Here is a 19,558-nt window from a genome sequence, read left to right as displayed (position 1 = left end):
ACACATGTACGAAACGAAGTGTCACATAATGCTCTGCAACTATCAAATATTTCCAAATAAAGAATTGTGAGCAAAGAAAGATTAAAAATGTGGAAAAAAGCGAACCAAATAAAACATTCTAAGAATTAAGAGAAATTTTATTCATCTTTAAGACAGTCATATTCTTATATTTCCCTACTAAGATAAACCTTGAGGCTTTTCATTTGAAGAAGCAACTATTTAGCCCATCAACATATTTTCATTAAAGATGGCAAAACAGAACTGTGGAAAGAGAACAGTCTAGGCTCTGTCACTTTCCTGTCATGTGACCCACCCTGGACTTTGTACTTTCAAGGTCCCTTTCAATCTCCAACATGCGCTGATATACTATTAACAGAGATAAAAGTTAGTAACATCCTTCTTTCTCTGTGTTTTAACCAGAATTAAATTCCATATTCAATGTTTGTCTACAATTCTAACTTAAATAAACAAGGCCTCTATCAGCTGACTATGGGAATTTTAGGTCAGCAAAAGTCACCATCTTCTGCTTGGTTCAAGGAGAAGTTACTGTGTACTCACCGTGTACTGCCAATCATGAGGTTGATACCAGCAGCTGAGGGCCTAGAGATCTGGCGGATCATATTTAGCATATGTTCATTTACAGGGTCCAACTGGCTGATGATATTAGGCTGTTTGGTTACTTCAACAACCAGAGCCTCCATGGCCGCCCGGAGAGCAGTGATGCAGGCAGCAGCCTCATGAGAGATTTGCAGTCTGATCCTAAAACAGAGAAAAACGATAAGTACAAGAAAGGTACATACAGCAAAAGACCACTGTCTCTCAATTTCACACACGGTAAGTGATGGAATAAATTTAACTTCTAAGTACTAATACTTTTAACTCCCCAGACTTAGGGAATCACAGGTACGAAGAATGATAAGAGTCTTACACTAACTTCTTAAAACACACAGCTGGCTACTGGCATGTACTGTAAACCAGGAAGTCTATCAAGCAAAATACTATTAACAATACAGATCACTCAGCTTCCAATAAAAGAATGAAAGACGAGACTCACTTTGCTGGAGTTTTTGGGAATACAACTGAGCCTACTGACGGGTCACTAAGATCTATTACATTTTTGTCAGGTGGTTACTACAGGCTTACCAGTAGTCTCTAACCAACAGAGTATATAAAAGGAGGACCCAAGTTCCAGTTAAATTCCAATGCCCTAGGGTAGTATGCATGGGGGCAGATGTGGCTTCAATCCCTAATGCATTTGTTTCCACCAGTATGACTTACCACTGAGTATGAACTATACTACCAAGATATACCATTCTCCAAGAAAAGACAATGTTATAAAATCTCATTTATGTCATGAAATTTGTCATGTTTATCTCACAAATTAAGTTAGATTAACAGATGAACCCTATCAGACCTCAATTCTAAGAATGCAGTTTGGAGTTCACATCTGAAAATCCATACCAGTCATCTACAAGCACAATCTGCCCATCAGACTGGACTTTCTTGGAGGCAAAGAGAAGCAACTGCAGAGGAGTGACTAAGGTCATGCCTTTAGCAGAGATGGCTCGGGTTCGAATCTGTAGACAAAAAAAGAGGCAAGAAGAAACAGATGACATCCCAGCTGCCAATCCATGGCCATATAATGATAATGAACTATGTTTCAAAAATTAAAACTCATGTTCCCACTGCACATTAAGTAATGACAATGTAGATTTTCCACTAAGTTTTTCCTTGTTGGTGGGTGGTAAGGGGCAGAGGGAAAGGGAGAGAATCTCAAGCTGGCTCCATGCTCAGCACAGATCCTAAAAAAGGGGCCTTAAGATCATGACCTGAGCCAAATCCAAAGTCAAATATTTAACGTACTGAGCCCATGAAGGTCCCGCAACATGAATTTTTCTAAACTGAAACTTTTTTTTCCCTTCTTCTTCTTACCTTTTCACCAAATACAAAGAAGGGAGATGGGTACTTCATGTCTTGGCTGCTAAAAGGACAATTAACAGACGACTTGTGGATAAGGGCATTACGCCCTTCAGTGGTGAGAATCTTTCTTTTTTCCTTATGATAGCACACATTAGGGTACACACCAAAAGCCAGGAGAGAGATAACAACATCCAAATTGTTATCTGGTCCAGTGTTAGTAAACACTTGCGTCAACAAGCAATCTGTAAGAGGAATGGCATAAAAGTATCAGATTATCTGGCTAATCTTCATATTGCATTTAAACTAGTTAAGAGAATTAGGACAACTGACTCCTTCTCACCTTTCTTGCACCCAGATTAATTTCAAGGAGAAATTCTGCAGAGTCTCCACCACAAGAAGACTAAAATACTTGCATTCTCTTTTAGACTCTGCCACAACACAAGCCTGGAGTGATTACTTAAGACAAAAAGGCACCCCAGATACCTCTCCCAACCCCCCATTAATCATCTACACACCGAGTGAGTTAACCAATAGGTGAACAAAGTATTCCATCTGCTGTTCCTAAACAGCTGTTCTTTCTAAAGATGGAGCGACAATCCAAGGGGAGCCCACTGGATGAGAGCTAATATTTTTACCCAGACTATGCTTTAGGAGTATTTCTCATCATGATTTGGAAAGTATGACCGTGACCACTAAGAGCATGGACATATTCTGTGCTGGACAAACCTGAGTTCTAATCTTACCACCTCCTAACTCCTTACCAACTCCAAACGAACCTGGTATAGTAATTTAAACTTCTGTGTTAGTTTTCTCTTCTATGAAACAAGGTAACAATACCTTTATCTCAGGATTATTGTGAGGATTCTAGCATACAAAATATGCCCTTCCTTCTTCCTTGATTTTGATAAAAAACTACAAACTTGGTTTACAACAGAGGAAAACATTTTGTCTTTAAGTTATTTAGATCATATCCTTTTAAAATCTGCCATCTTGCCCAACTATATACTCTGTCCCTCAACTACATAGCTCTTTCTGGTTATGTGCTGAAATTCCCAATTTTAGGAATTTTAATCTAGCTGGAGAACACAAGTTTAATAGCTCAACTAATATAAGAAATAAACAGCTAGATTATTGTCTCTTCATCACATTATCCAAGCCATCTTATTTCCCGGCACACTAAAACCTTACTTAAAGGCACTTAAAATTTAACATGGTAAATTTCACGTCTAAACATGAACATGTGGGCAGAATGATCAATCACTTCACAAACCACTATTTGAGGTTATTCAACAAACTGCTTATTCTACAACTGCTAAAAGCTACACCTGTTCTTCATAAGATAAGAGATTAAAAAAAAAAACTAAACGTCTCAAGGTAGCACAATTCTTAAAACATGTATTAATCATCTGTGTAGCAGGTCACAATTTGAGCATCACAACCTTTTGCTTCCTTTTCAATCTTTTTTTAAAAGAATGAATAAATGTGAAAATCTGATTATCACAGAAAAAGCACAGGGTCTGAAGTCTGAAGCTAAAATACCCTGCACTGCCAAGTGCATGTGCTACATAAATGTCACTTGATAGATCTTTACAATGTGAGAGTCCTACCTTCTGGAAATCCAGAATTAATCAGAATCTCTTTGAGCTGAACTTTGGCTTCCCAGGTCATTCTCAGTGTAGCCATATTGAGTCTTTTGTGCTCACAAAAGCGTATCTCTGCTTCTTCTCCACCCATTCTAAAATAGATTAATAAATAATCATTCTCTAGTACATTAAAAACTCGAGACAGTTCTCACATCTTACAACTTTCTTCTTTCAAACCCATACCTAGCATCATCCCAAGCTTGGAAGACTGATAAAAGGGCCACATGATCAGAAAATCTGTTTCCGGCAAAATTTCGATGAATATAACCCAGTCGCTTTCCTTCACTAATAAAAGGCTCTGGAAAGCAGGTGGCGGCAGAGATGGTACAGACAGCATCTCCCACGCTGAAATAGACAAGAAAATTCAGTCTTTTCACACTCTTGTTCCAGCAGTTCACGATCAATACTGTCACTGTGGGCCAGAGTCTTCACTGGCTATGATATCACTTTATTAGCACTGAGACTGGCTCAACAAAGTACTTTTACAGCTGCACTCTTCAGAGGCGGAAAGGGAAAAATAAATAAGGAGCTTTGATATTAACGGACATATATTTAGCATAAATTATGACCAAGTATTTTATTTTCCTTTCCTTATTCTCTTTCCCATCTTCTCAAATCTCTAATCTTCAAAATTTCCTGATAAAATACCTGTTTTCCTAGTGCTATTTTTCTTTCAAAGACAACTACTTATGCTCCTGAGACGAACTGCAATTCTGCTGAGAAACTTGTGCTTTCCCCACAAGTTAGACCCAGCTGTCCATTTACTGGAACCATGCAGTCTTCCCATTTCATTCTTTCCTTAGTATCTGAAGTATGCCACTTCTATATGTAAGAATTTAATTTTTTCTTCTGAGCCCATCCTGTTTTTATGGGGAGGGGAATAAGATTCTCAAATTGTTCTACCATTTAAGTATCAGCAATAATACAAAGCACTTACTAGAAAATACATCCCATTATCATCATTTTGCCAAAACGAGGCTCAATGGGGAGTTTAGCCAGGATTCGTCCCAAAGGAGTCAACTCATCATTGGCATCTAATGCATCAAGTTCTGTGGGGAGATTATTTCTTTGTGAGCAGAAATAGTAACAAACACCCCTTTTAACTGAGGCAAAGATGAAACACTTTTTTACAGGTTAAGCTTTCATTATCTGTGAAACCAACTGTCAGCACCAAGCCCATAGCCAACAATTCTCCTCACTCAAAAACACAACAAAACCAAATTCTGGAGCACCTGATAGGAAGCAAGTACTAGAATTAGGCCCTGTAGATTGTAAACTGAATAGTCCACGCAAACTCTATACATACAAAAACTAAAGTAACAGCATAAGTACATATCCCCTAATAAGTCTGATATCATCTACTGATAATTTTTAGAGAAATGAAATCTGGACAGTAAAAGTCCAAAAGTTCACACAGCAGATGAACACTAGATTCAAAATTCAAAATCAGATTCCCCTGGACAATGCTCTTAGTTTTTCCCATGATATCACACCCCTTCTATGACAAGATTAGAAAACACAAACAGATGTTTTTACAGATAAAAGACTGTATCATGATTAACTCATATTCTGATCGCTAAATATTGGTTAATAAATGACATTTTTTACCAAAAGAAGACCTGTCTTAGCCCTTTCTTACCTCATTTTATAAAACCGACCATACCAAGTATGTAAGGCAACACTGGAAGACTTACCACAGCCTGCTGCTTGTATCCTGACTCATCAGTTACATGCTAGTTGTCAGGACAAGACAAATGGCACAATTAACATGTTGTTAGGTAGGTCTGTATTTTAGGTACCTCTAAGAGTGTGCTCTGCTTCGATCACAGCATCCAAAGGCGGCGGTTCAATCGCCTTGGCCAGGAACTGTCCAATTCCTCCCAGACGCAGAAGTTTTATGCTCAAAGCAATTTCATGTAATGGTGTTCGGAACATCTCAGGGGTCATGTGGGTTTCGAGCCTAAGTGAAATAAAGCATAAAATAACCATCCACTCTGTATATACACATCTGTTTAATGAAATCTTTGCAGAGATAATCAGGTTTATATAGCTGTCCTTCCCTCATCCTTTTACAATTATCAAAGAATGTTTTGTATTTACTATAAAGACTCTTTAGACAAGACCCTCTTAATTGCATAAGCAGTGGTTTATGATTTTACAATTATAGCTTGATGGTATTTTTATCTGAGGGTGAAGGAAAATGAAAAATTATCCCAAATCCTTACTGTTATTACCCATACCTATTAATTTCTTTGGGTCTTGCCTGCTGACAAACATGGGTTAAAAACAGTGGCTAGATACAGCAGAGGGGACAGGGTAAGGAGACAGGCAAAAATGGGTCAAGGGGAGGGGGAGATATAGACTTCTAATCATGGAATGAATAAGTCAGAAGAATGAAAGTTACACAGAGAATATAGTACTATAAAAGTGCTGTGTGGTAACAGATGGTAGCTACACTGGTGGGAAGCACAGATTAAGGTACAGAGTTGTTGAATCACTATTTTGTACACTTGAAACTAATGTAACATCAGATGTCAACTATACTCAAAAACAAACACCTCCCCACCCCGAAAAATGGTAGTAAGACTTTCTGTGGAGATTTGGGCCAGTATTAACATTCCCACATCACCTTCCTGTCCTGGTTCATAAAATCTAGTGCTACCAAAAAGGATTTTACAGATTATCTAACCCTTAAAAATTTTAATAATAAAAGTTTCTATTACAAATTAATATTAACAATGATAATAGGTTATATTTACTGGGAGCTTACCATGTGCCAAGTATTGTTCTCAGTATTTTACAATATTAACTCATTTAGTTCTCAAACAAATCCTGTGTTTGGCATTATGCTATCTTTCATTTTCAAGTGAAGGAGCACAGAAAGTTAAGTAACTTCATCTCATTTTACAAAATGGGGAAACAGAGACCTACAGAGTGTAAATATTTAGGTTATGTAACAGAATAGATACAAACGGTATTAAAATCCAGGACTCTACATTTTGCGGGGTGGGGGGGTGCTTAAAATCATAACCCTCAGGATTGAGACCTGAGCCAAAATCAAGAGTCAGATGCTTAACCGACAGAGCTACACAGGCACCCTAGGTGCCTATGTTCTAAATTTCTTAATTCAGACTTATTGGCTATACAGTATTCATGATGAGGATTCATGGGACCCATTTAGAGATGATTCCAACACCTCTGGCAAGACTTAGGTCAGCTTAAACAAGGTTTACATAAATGAAGACAGCATTATCTGTTCCTCATCGTATAGAGAAAAGAACAAAAATCCTTCATTATAGGTCTATTCGTGCCATTAATTAGTAGATGGCTTTCACTATAAGATGTTAGAGTACAGAACTTGTTTCTTTAGTTCAGGGGACAATCTAACCTTTAAAAAGTAGATATCTCCCAAATGTTGCAGCCAGTCTCCTGAGCTAACTTCTGATGCTCAAATAAATTGACATTTACAATTATCAGAGAGCCCTAACTTACCAGTATAAAAGCAAATCAACGTTTCCTTGGTTTTTCTGCAGTGCATTATATACATGTGGTCACCTAAATTAAGTCTGTCGCACAACACTTCACTGTGATAAATACACACATGTATAAAATCCCTAACTCTATCTTTTGGTCAATTGGTTAAAGCTAACGCACCCATGTGGATATCCAGAAACACGTAACTATGCATCTTACATCTGTAATTCACAGAGATACGGATTTTTTTTTTTTAACCAAGAAAGTCCCAAACACAAACATTCCCCAACAGACATACAGTAAAAATGGAATTGGACAAGGTATTAACAGACTTGGATTTCAGTCCTGGAAAAGTCAGCTAAGTGCCTTAAGTTTTAGTTTCCTTATACAAATCATGCCCTCTATTTCTCAGGCATAGGAGGAGGATCCTCTGAGAGACAGTGATGTGTTAACACTGGGGGAGGGGTGGGAGGGGAAATTTTCTGTAAATACAAAACTATTTTTTAAATGTATTTTCCCAGAAGTTAACCATTCCATAAATATCAGTAATCCTAAAGAGATATAAGTGGAACTAAAATAATGTCCACATAGCCTCCCTTTAAAAGATCAGTGATAATCAGAAAATCAGGAGCAAACATGCCATCATCGACAATTTCACTCTTGCCACAATCTTTTTTTAAAAAAAGATTTTATTTATTTACTTGAGAGAGGGAGAGAGTGAATGTGAGAGTGTGAGAGTGAGAGCACCAGAGGCGAGAGGTCAGTGGGAGAAGCGGAGCCTGATGCGGAACTTGATCCCAGGGACTCCAGGATCATGACCTGAGCAGACGACGGCAGTTGCTTAACCAACTGGGCCATCCAGGTGCCCCTCACTCTTGCCACAATCTTTTTATTTAAGCCAGGTTATCTATCCTACAATATGTGTAACTTGAGGCACTGATGTGCTCTGAGTTTAAGTTCATAGCAGGATGGGGGCAACAGGGAATGTATTCTATGAAGGGGTGAAGAAACAAATCTGCAGTCTTTATTCAAGAATTGGGTCTTACCTCTCAAAACGAGCTCGACTACACAGGTGAAAGCAGAATCCAGGCCGCACGCGGCCAGCTCGTCCTTTCCGCTGCTCAAGGTTTGTTTTGGAGGCCCATACTGTAGCATAGTTGGTCATATTGTTGTGGGCAGTGAAGAGCTTCACTTTCTGCCTAAATAGGAAACAGTGGCTAATTCTAAGACTCACACGTACCACCGGTACATAACTATCTTATTTCCGCTAAGGGATGGATGCTTTCCAGGTAGCTGTGCCGACATAAAGCTGTGAACAGCACCAGAAGAATCTGACCACACCCTCTGAGTTGTCAACCTCCTAAGAGGCAGTAACAACACACCCGTGCCACTTTCCAGCTGACGGTCTTGGCCAGGTTACTAACCTTTCTGTGCCCCATTTTCCTCATCTGAAAATGGCTGTAATACTCTTACTGACCTCATAGAGTTTTTATTTATAAACATTAAGCGAATTAATGAATGAAAAGCATTCAAACAGGATTTGCCACATACATGAGAGTACAGAGTAATTATTCAACCCAAGTCTATCCCAAAGAGTATAACTTCCAGGCTATCTATGATCTAAAAGTTGATGACCTCACCAAGCAGTGCCCTCACAGTCCTGCCAAACCCCTAAACAACCTCACAGTCCTTCAACGTTCCACATGGGCAGCTGGCACTACGACTGGAGCTGGCACAGGGGAGCTGCGTGCTAGTTACCACTCCCTGCAACGGGCACTGGCAGATCTTTCTCAATTGCCGGGGGAGTGGAGGGACTATGTAGAGAAGACATGGGGCACAAGCTAGCCAGATATAACAAAGCTTTGCCTTTCCTGTCCTGGATATCAGTTACCATGTAATTGTGGACTTTATCTGTACACAATGCATCCTCGTGTATTTCCCAGGCTCATTATATACAAATACGAACTCTTAATTCTTAAGTAAATGTCCCGTAGATAGGTATTTGTTGTAAGATAAATATTGCCCATCTTAATAAACTAAACAGTATGAGTCACTATATGGCTGTGATCAATAGAAACACCTAATGAGAAATGAGCAAATATAAGCAGACAAGAGTGGTGGGAAACTCAGAAATTACAAGGGTCAAGCTTTGTCAACTTTCTACCATGACTTGTGATAAATCAACATCAAGAATTACTAATTAGCCTGTAACCCAGTATATACAGTACACAATAATTTAGAGAACACAGGACTTAAAAAAAAAAAAGGGTGATTTTGATTCTGTTACCTGATACTAAATACTACATGGAACATTATTAAGATTTATTCTAGGCAAATAGGTTCCTTGGAAACTTACTTGCAGGAGTCAATGACATAAACAACATCATTTATGGTAATGCTAGTCTCAGCAATATTTGTGGACAAAATAACCTGTGAAGAAATATCAAGAAAAATTATACTTCAGAAAATATTTTCCTGTTATGCACTTAAGAGAAGGATTTGCTTATGTAACAAGTGTCAAGATAATTCCAGGAGCCTTAAAAAAATCACTCACCACCCAACTAATGAAAAACTTACTAAGCTCAGGAAGAGAAGACGCCTTCTTTCCCTCCTCAATTTAGCTGGACTGCAACTTGGGGGGGTCGTTCCCTGAAGGCTGTAGTATTTAAGATCTATGTAACTACCAGCCCCATAAGTGTAAATGTTTACTACTTACCTTGGTTACTCCAGCTGGTACCGGATCAAATACTTTGCGCTGTTCCTCTCGAGGAATCTGAGAATGCAGAGGTAGAATCTGATACCGATGGCTCCCTATAACAATAAGGAAAGGTTAAAGTCTAAAAATAGTCTATTTTAAAACTGCTCTATACTACGTGTATTTTTATCCAAATACTGACACAATACTTTTCACATGCTGGCAAAGCACAAGCAAATATATTCATTTTTTCACAGTCAAATATGTGAGAATTTAAAAAGACACATACCAAAATGTGGATTCATCTCCAAATGCTTCTGCATAGTGTAAATTAAATTCCAGCCAGGCAGAAAAACCAACACAGCTCCAGGAACATTAAGGGTCTCAATGTACTTAAGAAGAGCTTCAATGAGTTCAAAAGGGGTTTCTTTTTCATTCAACTGAGCCATGCTCATCTTTGTTTCTGGACCATATTCATCACCACAGATGAGGTTGCAATTTGCCTGCAGAAAACAGGGAGATGTATTTTCATTTGTCTTAATGACTACAAGTCACAAGTTGTCTCTTAAATTTGTCCTTAACATTCAAATAACACCTAATGTCCTTATTAATTCTAATTGATTAGTCATATCTGACACACAGAAGAAATTTAATTTCTAAAAATGTAGAACCTACTACTTAATTTTCCTCAGGACCAATATTTCCCACAGGCAGTATCTAAAATTCAAGCACAAACTCTTAAAAATTTGACTCTGAAACTTCTAATGGCTCCTTCCACCAAGTATATTTCTTTCTTAACGCTTTACCCCATTGGTCTCTCAAAAATATTCTCCTCACTGGTTAATGAACTGCTCCAATGGTCCCATGCATCAATTACCATAATTACTTTACCTTTATACAACACCTCCTTGTGTAATTCCCAGACTCATCTTTTACCAAATATGAAGTTCTTTAACTCTTAAATGAGTGTCCTGCTGGCAGCTCATCTGATCATCTATTTCTAAAATAATGTGGTCTGTATTTACTAAAAAGTCTGCCTTAAAATCAGTGCTAAACCAAGCCTTCAGTAAGAAGAAAGTTGTTATTACAACTGGTCTTTTTTCTGCCTGATAAACTTTCTAGTTGCTATTCATTTATATCCTCTTACTGATTAAAAATATTCCAGCTTATTTCCTATCAAATCCTGTATTGCTGTTTTACAGTATTTATTCCGTTCAAAGTTTCAGATATAAGATGCATTTTTATATTATCATTTGTCCAAATCTCAAAGTTAAGTGTCACTTTTTTTCTCTTTCTTCTTAAGAAATCCCTTCTAACTCCCTGGTTTAATACCCTCCATCTGATAAAGTCATCACACAAAGACTCTCTAATCTAGGAGAATAGCTGCTGCTTTGAAAACTTTATTGTACATACGGATCACATGGAGATTTTGGTCAAATGTACATTCTGATTTAGTAGATCTGGAATGGGGCATAAGATTTTGCCTTTCTACCAGCTTGCCAGGTACCGTGATCTAAGGAAAACAAACCCCTGCAAAATGGGACTTCTTTCTAACCACATATAGCCTCTAAACATATTACTTTTTCCTCCTTTTTCTTTTAACCTTTACCCAGAAATGACTTAACTTGTGGTATGAAAAGAGCTTATCACTAAATACAGACTCCTTTGGAGTAAAATACATCAACTACTTTAAAAACAGACATCGTAGTTACATAAAAAAAAATTTTTTTCTTTTATTTTTTTAAGATTTTATGTATTTATTTGGCAGACAGAGAGATCACAAGTAGGCAGAGAAGCAGAGAGGGAGGAAGGGAAGCAGACTCCCTGCTGAGCAGAGAGCCCAATATGGGGCTTGATCCCAGGACCCGAGATCATGACCTGAGTTGAAGGCAGAGGCTTAACCCACTGAGCCACCCAGGCGCCCTAAAAAATGTTTCTATAATGCTAATTCATTACATGTTTTTACAAAAATCATTCTGTTTACGACAATAACAATGAAAACTTTCCATGAAGATTCACTTACATCATCATCCTCACCACCATCATCTTCCTTATCCTTCTTCTTCTTATCCTTTGGTGGAGGAATAAAGTGGGTCATCTGAATACAGTCTTCCAAAAAATATTCTGCCAAGACAATCCAGTCAGGTGAGTACTGTCAACATTCAGAATGGAGATGTCTTCAAAACTCATTTTCTAATTCATAACTCAAAACGACCTTAATAACCTCCTAACTGATTCTTCATAACTAGCAAGGAATTCCAGTGATAATAATTAACCTCTTTTTTCCAAACTCAGTGTCCCAATCTCTTGGGCCTTGAAGGAAGGTGAGGTATCTCTCCTACATGTTCCCACCAAGCAAGACAGGGCATCCTCAATATACAATACTCAATCAAACATCTGTGGAATGCCCACAGGGTACATGTACTGTGCTGTACCCTCCCACGAGGAAAGAAAGAATGTGAATACAGTAATGTACCACAGTCCATCCTTCCTCCACCAGGATGTACACATAAAATGGGTTCCCTTTAGTTAGGACTCTTACATCAGAAAAACTGGAGTATCTGCTGACCAATTATATTCCTGGGGTTCTAAGCTGGGCCCAGAAATGTCTCATAATCTATAGTTCTAATGATCTGTAACAATTCCCCCCTCTATCTGCTGAGTCCCAAAGTGCTACTCTTCACATTGTATCAAGGGTACATACAACCAGTACTACCCATCACTAATGATGTTAAACTTGTTCACCTGAAGTGGTATTTGTCAAGTTCCTCCAAGTTACTGCAATAGTACATACGAGAGTATACACGTATACTCCAAGTCACTGTGAAGTTATTGTTGTTTCTCCCTTTCCATACTCCACAGAAGTACGAGACACTCAAGGGACAGGGAGATAAGCCTTACTTTTTTAAGGTAAGAGGGAGAGTATCTCTATAATTTTTTTGGAATTATTCCATACGAGAGATGTGTCTTTATTACCCATTTATTTATTCAACTACCATATGGACTCATGGATATTTATTTTATCCTTAGGGTTATAATCCATACTATGTTACTTTATTTATTTTTGTTCAAATTATTCCAGCTCTTTCAGGTTGGCTCCTGTGTCCCTCTGTCTCCATCACTGTGGTCGGCAGACAGAGCTAGGAAATATATGCAAGCATACTCACCCATGTATCCATACATATTTGTAATTATTTCTGTATCGATCCACTTGTAACAGGACTTCTTACTGATGTTTCCAGAAGTTATCATATACGGCTCATTCAAGCCTTCCCTCCTACTTAGCTATCACCTCTCACTCCAATAATAAACCTGGCTCCACCACCTGCCATCCACTTAATTATTTCTTCAATCTCAATACACATGTAAACAGCTTTACAACTGTCAACCTGTACCCTCACAGGATACAACTGCACTGGCTTTTGTCATAGAGCTCCCCTTAGTTCTGAATTTCAAAAAATAGTGTCCTGACATAGCCATTTATTATTTCATACCCACACAGCAAATTTTTTAGCTTATTTTCATGCCCTCAATTTATGGTAGAATTCATTTTTTTAACCAAACTATTAAAGGACTATCCTAAAAAATGGTGATTAAAATATTCTGAAGTAAAGGTGTGGGGTGCCTGGGTGCCTCAGTCAGTTAAACAAACTACGTGTGGTTTCAGTTCAGGTCATGTTCTCTGGGGAGATCAAGCCCCTTATCCTCAGGCTTCTCAGGCTTCGCACTCGGCAGGGAGTCTGCTGCTCGCCCTCTCCCCAACCTGCTCCCCCTGCTCTAGTTGGCCCATGGGTTCCTGCACACTTGCAATCTCTAAAATGTATAAATCAACCTAAAAAGGGGGAAAAATGAAAGTAAAGGAGCTCTTACCTTTCAGAAATACTTGATCCTGACACACTCACCTTAATGTCATTTTAACATATGCCTGCTCTGGCTCTAAGAAAGATTCTCTTGTAATGTGACTCTGGCTGCTTAAACTTTTTAATAGTATTTCCCATAAACATCTACAGGCCATAATGATTTACACATGACAGTATGTAATTCTGAAAGTTATCTTTGCTATAAGGAAAAGGCAGGGAACTTACTGGATATGGCAACTCCCCAAGTAATGATGAAACCTGTTCCTGCTCTTCATATTGTACTCACTTCTGCTTAAGTAAAAGCCCAAGAATGCTATGAGGCATTTGATATTTTACCTTGGCCTATATTTTAAATGTCTTTTGAACTATTACTCCAATTTCCAAGATTAAGAAAATGCCAAGTCCAATGCATAAAAGATGTTCACCCTCCCACCTCACCTCCAAACTATTTACCTTGAACTGGGTAAGTCCTCCCATAAACTTCAATGATGGGGCAATTGAAGAAATATTCACAGAACATACTGGTGTCAATCGTAGCAGACATGAGAACAATGCGAACTTCAGGATAAGCCTGAACCACATCACGCAACACTACCAAAAGGAAGTCGGTCTATTAAAAAACACAAATGAAAACAAAAACAAAAACAAAAACTGTGTAAGTTCATGCTAGTAAAAGACTAGACCAACAGTTTGCTTGTGTTATGCAGAAATCAATGAAACTCAGTTTCTTTGGTGGCTTGCAGAAGTGTAAGATGAAGGGTTACTGCGGGATTGAGTAGTATTTTTAAGAGCATTTGCAGCCTAATAGCTACAATTTAACAGGGATTAAAAATGAGTGTTATTTAGGTAGGAGAAGGGAGAGGAATAAAAAATTAATGAGAGCAAAGAACTCATCTCAAAATTCCCAGTCAAATTTGTATTTGTAGTCATACAAACTTTAACTAGGGAAGAGGGACAGCCGTGATGAACCAAAACTCAGTTATCGATCCACCTGAAAAGCTAATCTTAAAAATATTGGGAAGTTCTTATTTGGTTCAAACGAAATAATGGCCAAAACAGTTACAACTTAATAAGATAAAGTACCCATCTACCTACCAAACAACACAAAAGCTTGGGGGAGAAGTGATCATTATAGGGTTGATTTATTCTTAAGTATTCGACCTTCTGACTATTGCAATGTTATCTTTTGAGTTGTTTTCTAGCTGTTTTTTAATAATACATAAAACATAACTGACTTTTGTAATTAACCTTTTCATCCAGCCGCACTGTTAAATATTCCTGTTCCCTATTATTTATAATAATTGGTCTCTAAGTTGGATAGGATAAGGCTCATATGAAAGAGACTATAAAAAGTTTCTAAAAGGCATTTTTTCATTTTTCACTGTGAGCAGTACATTTACATAGACCTGACAAGTCTATATTTCCTGTCAGGAAAGCTGACCAAAATCACTTATTATTTTTAGGAAAATTGTAATTATGATCCATGATGTTTCCAGTAAGATTCGGGATAAACTCTAAAAACACTTGCATATTGCCATGCTAGTGAAGATAATACTGAAACATTTCATTTTAAGTTAATCAGAGAAAGAACATGTTTTCAAGAGATTTTTGAATGACAAAAAAATTTTACCTCACTGAAAAATTTCAGATTTTAAAAACTATCTAATAAACCAAATTTTCTTATTCATTTTAGCTCAACCATAAAGTCAAAGTATAGCTATACAAATATACATATATATAGCTATACATTATACATATATATAGCTTAAGAGAAGGTCCTCTAATCAGTGTTTTGAGCAAAAACAGCTTTAATAGTCTGAATGACGTACTGCCTATTCAGGGACACCTTTGTTTGGATATGTAAAATAGTGGCATAAAAACAAAATCATAGCTTTACACTACCAACCTTTAAACTACACAATTATATAGTCATTGTATACAAATTTTACCAAAAAGAGTTATGAAATAAATTCTAGTTTTTTCCTAATTTGGCATAATTAACATCTGAAAAGATCAGAGCTTCAAACATCCAGAAAGATATTACTAATTATGCTGAATTTAAAACTTAAAAAATTTATCTCCGATTAATCTCCAGTTCAACAAAAAATGATTAAAATTCTATCAACGATTCAGTCATAAACAGTCCAGCTGCTCTATTATGCTACCTCTTACTGATCATCGTAATGATATTCAACAAGAGGACTTTTAGAATTCTGTGCATTTAACTAAGAAAAAAAGGTTTATTTGCCTTGCTAAAAACAGGTATCCAGTATCTTGGTGACTAAAGTTCCTGATTTTGATAGAAGATATAAAAAGTGGGAAAAGGGAAGACATTCTACTTTGATTTTTTAATTCAGAATATTAACATTAGTACTTTACAGTAACTCTCAAATTACTTACATTTATGTCTCTTTCATGTATTTCATCTACAATTACATGACTGATTCCTCGAATGCCTGCTTCTAATTTTCGTAGGAGCACACCTGGAAAAGGAAATGAAAAGAACAACTGGAGATGAGTTTCTATGTTGACTACAGTAGGGAGGTATAAAAATATGTAATAAAACAAACATTTAGACAATCAACTACATTTCAGTTAATAGAACTCCAGCATCATTTTAGGGAAGAAACAGTAATCCATATATTTAAATTATTAAAAGGTAACTGTGTTCTGAAACACATTTATCCAACAAAAAGAGTATTTCAAGACATAACTCTGGTAACCTAAGCATATTTTATCTTCTCTAAGCTATAAAAACCTGTAGTAACATAAGGTTCTCCATTTAAAGAAAAAGTGCCTTAAGTTCTACTGAAACGAAAATTCTGAGACTGGCTCCTTATTTCCAGCCACTCTGCATTGTTACCAAGGTTCTTCATAAATACAATATAAACTCCAAGTCAAAGACCAAAATAAAACAAATTACTTACCGACAGTACAAAACATTATACTGGCATGAGGACGGGGAAGGACGGACTCAAATCGAACACTATAGCCACAGCTTTTTCCAGGCTCTTCTCCTCTCTCATAGGCAACCCGCTCAGCCACAGAAACTGCACTTATTCTCCTGGGCTGAGACAAGAAAGAAAAAAGAAAGTGACTAAAAGGTGCAAAATTACAGATACATTTGCTTATTAGGGTTACTGAATTACTGTAGCAAATCTGTCCCACCGCCAGCTCGGCAATCAACACAAAAAATAATAGTAATGATCATTTTAAAAAAGTTCCGAAATCTTTTACAGTCATAACCAAAAAAAATTACCACTTAGTCTACAGCAGACTCTTAAAAATGCTGTTTTTCATTTTGTATATAAAACAATTCTCAAGTTTTTATAGAAAATGTTTTCACCACTGGCCCAAATCTTAATATTCAGAGTAACTGTCCAGTAGGAAAGGCAACAGGGCACATATCGAAGTTCTTGTAACTGCCTATCAAAGTGAAAGTACATGTTTAAAAAAATTATTTATCTAAGCTGTATTAAGTATTAGGAAGGTAAATAAGCTCCTTCTTTGCCATATCTACTATGGTCACCTTTCATTCAATCATTTTATTAATTCAAAAAGGAACTATTCATTGCATATTTGCTTCAGGTACTACAGACAGTGCTAGAGACAGAAAACTAAACGAAATCACTCTTGTTCTTGACGAGCTTATATGGCGAGCAAAACCAGGTGTATATTACTGTTTCAAGCAATAAATATGCCGAGCCCAAAGGGAATGTTAAGTGTTACACCTTAATTTTTCTGAAAGTAAAATTTTCTGAAGTATTCCAAATTCTTATAGGCACACAAAACAGTATTTACTTGGTCGATACTATGATTATTACTAAACTCTGAAGGTACAGATAGGGAGGTACATGCAGATTTATAAAGACTGAATGTTTCTAAGTTGCCTTGCATTTGATTTTGTCAATAAGTTCTTGATGACAGCTTGTACTTTAGTTCCTTGCTCAAGAAAACTTTTTCTGAGTTTCATACGTAAATACCAATATGATATCATCCCAGCTGATGACATGACTATTTAGGAAATCAGAGACAAATAACCACCTTAAAAAAGTGTACAAAACAAAACCTCAGTAACTTCACTAAAGCTGCTATTTTTTTTGAATCAAAATAAAACATGATTTATTTATTTTCATATCCCTAATTTAAGGTCCTGTAGGGTATGGGGCTAGCAGCAAATACAGATAAATATACAATCACCTAGTTTTTATATGCATCTTGTCCACAAAGGTAAGAGATTAAAAGAGATCTTCCGGAACACATGGTGTTGCGTTTTCCCGAGCTTATACTCTGGTTTATATGCCCTGACTTGCTGAGCTATGCTAGCTTTTACTGACCACTACTGACCTGTACTCTGCACCTCACTAACTGTGAGTAAGTGTTACATGAAGCACTGAGCTCTGGATTTAGCCCTCAAGAGAAAAGTTCAACTACATTCTTACATCAGGAAATGTAAAAATGATATTTCACTAAACGTACAAAATACAGCATTTTCTGGGACCTTTTAATAAGTTCACTGCTTTCTACAAATAGATAAATTCTTTAAAAAAAAATTTTTTATTTGAGAGAGAAGCAGACTCCAGCTGAACAGGGAGCCCAATGCAGGGCTATGACTTGAGCCGAAGGCAGAATTTCAACAGACTGAACCACCCCGGCATCCTAAACAATAAATTCCTGCCACCTCTCCTACCTCCTTGCTCTATTTTGGTCTTTCCTAAAGTTTTCAACATTCCTACTAAGTAGCTGGCTTCTAGATGAATTTCAAATCTATGAGATTATCTGACTCTTAGGAGGTATATTCATATGCTCTTGGGTACATGGGGATTGCTTTTACCTCCTTAGGGCTATTTTCATGTCTATGATCTTTATATATAGTTTCCAGCCTCCTAAAATGACTATGGACAGCAGATGACATATTCCCTAAGCAGTAGCTATTATAGTTCTTAATTCTATATGGCCCCCAAACACAACTGTCTTAAGAGACTCAAGAAAGCCACCCATGATAGAGGTTACAAATTAACACAGAAGGTCTATAACAACCATCTTCAGAAGCACTATGGGCCACATTTTCTTGAATACACACACAAATCATTATCAAGATGACTACGCTTTCAACCACACAAAGAAACAAATAACCTCACAATCTTCTTCCCATATTTCTGTATGCTTCTGACTTCCCAGCTTCCAGTATCCTCAATAGCCCTGACTTTAAAACAAAAACCCATTCAAACTACATACTGAAGATATACAACAGAATACTATGCACCCATCAAAAGAAATGAAATCTTGCCATTTGCAATGATGTTCATGGAACTAGAGAGTATTACGCTGAGTGAAATAAGTCTATCAGAGAGACAATTATCGTTACAATCTCTGATATGAGAAATTTTAGAGGCAGGATGGGGGGTTTGGTAGGTAGGGAAGGAAAAAATTAAACAAGATGGGATCAGGAGGGAGACAAACCGTAAGAGACTCTCAATCTCACAAACTGAGGATTGCTAGGGGATGGAGGGTTAGGGAGAGGGTGGTTGGGTTATGGACACTGGGGAGGGTATGTGCTGAGTGCTGTGAAATGTGTAAGCCTGATATTCAAAGAACTGTACCCCTGTAAAATATAATACATTATATGTTAATAAAAATAACTAAAAAAATAAACTGCATACTGAAGAAAAACATTTCTTTTATTCAAAAATAATTAGATGGGATTTTTCCTGAGGTGAGTATAGCAAAGTGCATAAAAGTTAAAATATGTATACCATCTGACCCAGTAATTCTGTGTTTACAAATTCCAATGAAATGATCAAATGAGTATATAAAGATGTATGTACAAGTGTGTTCATCTCAGCATATGTAATACCAAAATATTAGAAACAATCTTTAAAAAGCTCCATCATTTAATAACATGCATAAAATGGAAAATTATTAAATTATAGAATTATATTGTTGCTCTACCACAGTATACTGTT

General features: G+C 37.0%; 1 protein-coding gene across 2 annotated transcripts in view; it reads right to left on the bottom strand.

The window, feature by feature from the left end:
• DHX9 (DExH-box helicase 9) overlaps positions 1-19,558 on the bottom strand; it is a 54,108-nt gene that overhangs the window by 2,464 nt on the left and 32,086 nt on the right. For both annotated transcript variants that reach the window (XM_082702876.1, XM_082702877.1), the window contains 15 exons: positions 16,520-16,661; positions 15,993-16,075; positions 14,046-14,202; positions 11,756-11,856; positions 10,022-10,235; positions 9,754-9,848; positions 9,394-9,467; positions 8,084-8,236; positions 5,363-5,523; positions 4,501-4,612; positions 3,747-3,908; positions 3,528-3,655; positions 1,933-2,162; positions 1,462-1,577; positions 559-759 (listed from right to left, as the gene is read on the bottom strand). In XM_082702876.1, coding sequence (XP_082559002.1) covers positions 559-759; positions 1,462-1,577; positions 1,933-2,162; positions 3,528-3,655; positions 3,747-3,908; positions 4,501-4,612; positions 5,363-5,523; positions 8,084-8,236; positions 9,394-9,467; positions 9,754-9,848; positions 10,022-10,235; positions 11,756-11,856; positions 14,046-14,202; positions 15,993-16,075; positions 16,520-16,661 — 2,129 coding nt within the window. The remainder of the gene's footprint in view (positions 1-558; positions 760-1,461; positions 1,578-1,932; positions 2,163-3,527; positions 3,656-3,746; positions 3,909-4,500; positions 4,613-5,362; positions 5,524-8,083; positions 8,237-9,393; positions 9,468-9,753; positions 9,849-10,021; positions 10,236-11,755; positions 11,857-14,045; positions 14,203-15,992; positions 16,076-16,519; positions 16,662-19,558) is intronic.

Source organism: Mustela nivalis, assembly GCF_964662115.1.
Source record: "Mustela nivalis genome assembly, chromosome: 16".
Lineage (NCBI taxonomy): Eukaryota > Metazoa > Chordata > Mammalia > Carnivora > Mustelidae > Mustela > Mustela nivalis.
Note: the sequence above shows the minus strand (reverse complement) of the source record. Positions and strands in the feature narration are given on the sequence as shown.